The 273-nt window shown below is 66.3% G+C and overlaps 1 protein-coding gene across 1 annotated transcript in view; it reads right to left on the reverse strand.

Annotated features, from left to right (window-relative positions):
• Positions 1–2: 2 nt before the first annotated feature.
• The window catches only part of CENPT (centromere protein T), a gene marked incomplete at its 3' end in the record, with an annotated part of 9,342 nt that continues 9,071 nt past the window's right edge, over positions 3–273 (reverse strand). Inside the window, exon 8 of the mRNA XM_010137012.1 lies at positions 3–40. Coding sequence (XP_010135314.1) covers positions 3–40 — 38 coding nt within the window. The remainder of the gene's footprint in view (positions 41–273) is intronic.

The raw sequence follows: 273 nt of genomic DNA on the forward strand, positions 1-273 counted from the left end.
GCTGCAGCACGGACAAACGCCGGTGTCTTCATGGAAACCTCTAAGGGAGAAAAAACATACTTGAGAAACTGAACCCTACTTCTGGAGTGGCTGCGGCAGGATTGCCACGCAGCTGGCGAGGTGCCACGCTGCCCACTGCGGCTCCAGCACACCCTGACCCAGCTCCGGCCATGTGGGCTGGTGGCCTCCCGCAGGGCAGGCCCAGCCCCTTGGCCCCACGCCGGAGCAGCAGGCTGGGCAGGCTGCAGACCCCCCCCAGGCCGGAGGGTCCCA

The sequence above is a fragment of the Buceros rhinoceros genome, unplaced genomic scaffold, assembly GCF_000710305.1.
Source record: "Buceros rhinoceros silvestris isolate BGI_N320 unplaced genomic scaffold, ASM71030v1 scaffold44455, whole genome shotgun sequence".
NCBI lineage: Eukaryota > Metazoa > Chordata > Aves > Bucerotiformes > Bucerotidae > Buceros > Buceros rhinoceros.